We start from the raw sequence: 2,057 nt of genomic DNA, 5'->3' as shown, positions 1-2,057 counted from the left end.
TAACACAAAATACTATACTATATATATGCTATATACTAAGAAATAATTAAATACTCAAACCAGAATAACTACGATACTTAAAGTATTATTTATAGTTTATATAAATGCAGTAATTGTAATATGAATGGATTGGAATTTCACGAAAATATCTTCAAACTGAATAAATCTTAACGCTGTCAATACTTAAACGCCCATTTTCTAGCCAATCTCCATGTTTGTGATTTAAGTAATCCACAAAATTTGGTATGGCGCGTGGATCGGTATTTTCCCATGGTTTTGGCGTTATCCATTTTTCGTCATCCGAAAAATCTCCGTGACCACCAACACCATAACCTAGAGTCAATATAAATTCCTGATCAAAAGGTGCCAATTTAGTGCCAGTACTTAATTGTCCATGATTCGGCAAGGTATTTAAGTCACGTAAGGTATGAATGCGACAATATTCTTCGTTATCCACCGCGAATGCCAAATACATCTCAGTCCAAATTAATGTGAAGACATGATATTCATCGCACCAGTTCTTATCAGTTGTTGCAGGTAAATGGCACAACTTTTTATAGCGCCACTGTTCTTCAGAATTTAAGATAACGCCACCATATAAATCAGTTAAAGTGCCATTTGTACGACTAAATGCAATGCGTACCTGTCCTGACTGATAATTTGTTGCACCATATGCATATGTGACAGGCTGTAACCACAACTCCGGAATAACCCATTCTGCTTGTGGTAACTTGGCGCGTATTTCCACACGTCCATATTTAAAAGAAAATGAATTCATCGTAGATAATTGTGCGGACACGTAAGGTGGTATGAACACTAAAGGTGACTGTTTAGCTTCTTTTACGCATTCCTCTGAATTGAGCAAACCCGTGCAACGTTCACCAAAATTTAAGTTAAATTTCAATGGATTTTCCTGTTGAACGAGTTTCGCTGTAGCTTTGGGTTTGATATGCATTACACTATTCTCAAGTTGAAATATTTCTGGTACATCATTAACGTACATCACAAATTCATAGTCAGGACTTGAGGCAAAACGATTCTCTAATTTCCATTTATCTGTATTTAAGTTATTGAACTCGTCTTCAAACAATAATTGATCCGCACACTCTACAACTTGATTACCATTTATCTTAGTTTGAGATTGCTTACAATTGGCTGAAGTTGAAGTAACAGTTGTTGTGGTTTTAGTTGTGATTACTGGAGGTTTCGAAGTTGTTGTAATTGGTGACGTTTGAGTAGTGTTGAAGCCAGTGACTACATATACTCCATCGTCTTCTCTGTATCCTAAACCGTTGTATATAACATATGTCCAATAGTAAAGTGTATCACCTATTTTTAACTCCGTTACACGATCAGTAAATGTCCAACGTCCATTTTTCGCTTTAACAATATCTCTAGCCCAAGTACCAGCTTCTAGTCCATCCATTTCTTCATTTAGTTTGCCATGAAATGCAAACAATGAAATACCTTCTTCATCTGGTATAGACACTTCGAAACCTTTACGTTCAAAAACAATTACTCTCGCCTTCGGAACATCGTAGGCCGCACATGCATTAAATATGGAAAATGCAACATAAATAAATATAAACGATCTGAATATAAATAAGTCCATGTCGAAGCGATCAATAGTTAACTTAACTGCAAAGATCTAAAGTTATTTACAGACTGAACATTCTCTCAAAGCCAGACAATGAAGTTACTTAGGCTCGTTTCAAAAATAACAAATCTCAAGACGAAGTAAACTTGTTTATGACGTCGCACGCAAGTAAACATCACATCACATATGTTAATTTTTAATCTTTTTTATTGTGTCTCACCCAGCATGCAATGATTTCTAGAATTTTATGGTATATTATTTGTTTTTAATTGAGTGCGCGTTGATATATTTAATTAGTTGTTTTGTTTTAGACTCGTAAATAAAACATAATTTTGAAATATAAAAAAATTCTTATGAAATAACAAAGATTTTTAGTAAAACACTTATCCTATAAGACATTTGATTTTTAATTAGTCTATTTATATTAATTTCATTTGATCTAGATTTGTTATATTATGTT

The 2,057-nt window shown here is 33.6% G+C and overlaps 1 protein-coding gene across 1 annotated transcript; it reads right to left on the bottom strand.

The window, feature by feature from the left end:
- Positions 1-66: 66 nt before the first annotated feature.
- On the bottom strand, positions 67-1,776 carry LOC119666013 (gram-negative bacteria-binding protein 3-like). The gene has a single exon (XM_038075274.1). The coding sequence runs from the start codon at positions 1,610-1,612 to the stop codon at positions 152-154; it is 1,461 nt and encodes a 486-aa protein (XP_037931202.1). The 5' UTR covers positions 1,613-1,776; the 3' UTR covers positions 67-151.
- Between the last annotated feature and the right edge of the window lie 281 nt (positions 1,777-2,057).

Source organism: Teleopsis dalmanni, chromosome 1 (genome assembly GCF_002237135.1).
Source record: "Teleopsis dalmanni isolate 2A chromosome 1, ASM223713v2, whole genome shotgun sequence".
Lineage (NCBI taxonomy): Eukaryota > Metazoa > Arthropoda > Insecta > Diptera > Diopsidae > Teleopsis > Teleopsis dalmanni.
This window is presented reverse-complemented; position numbering and strand designations above follow the sequence as displayed.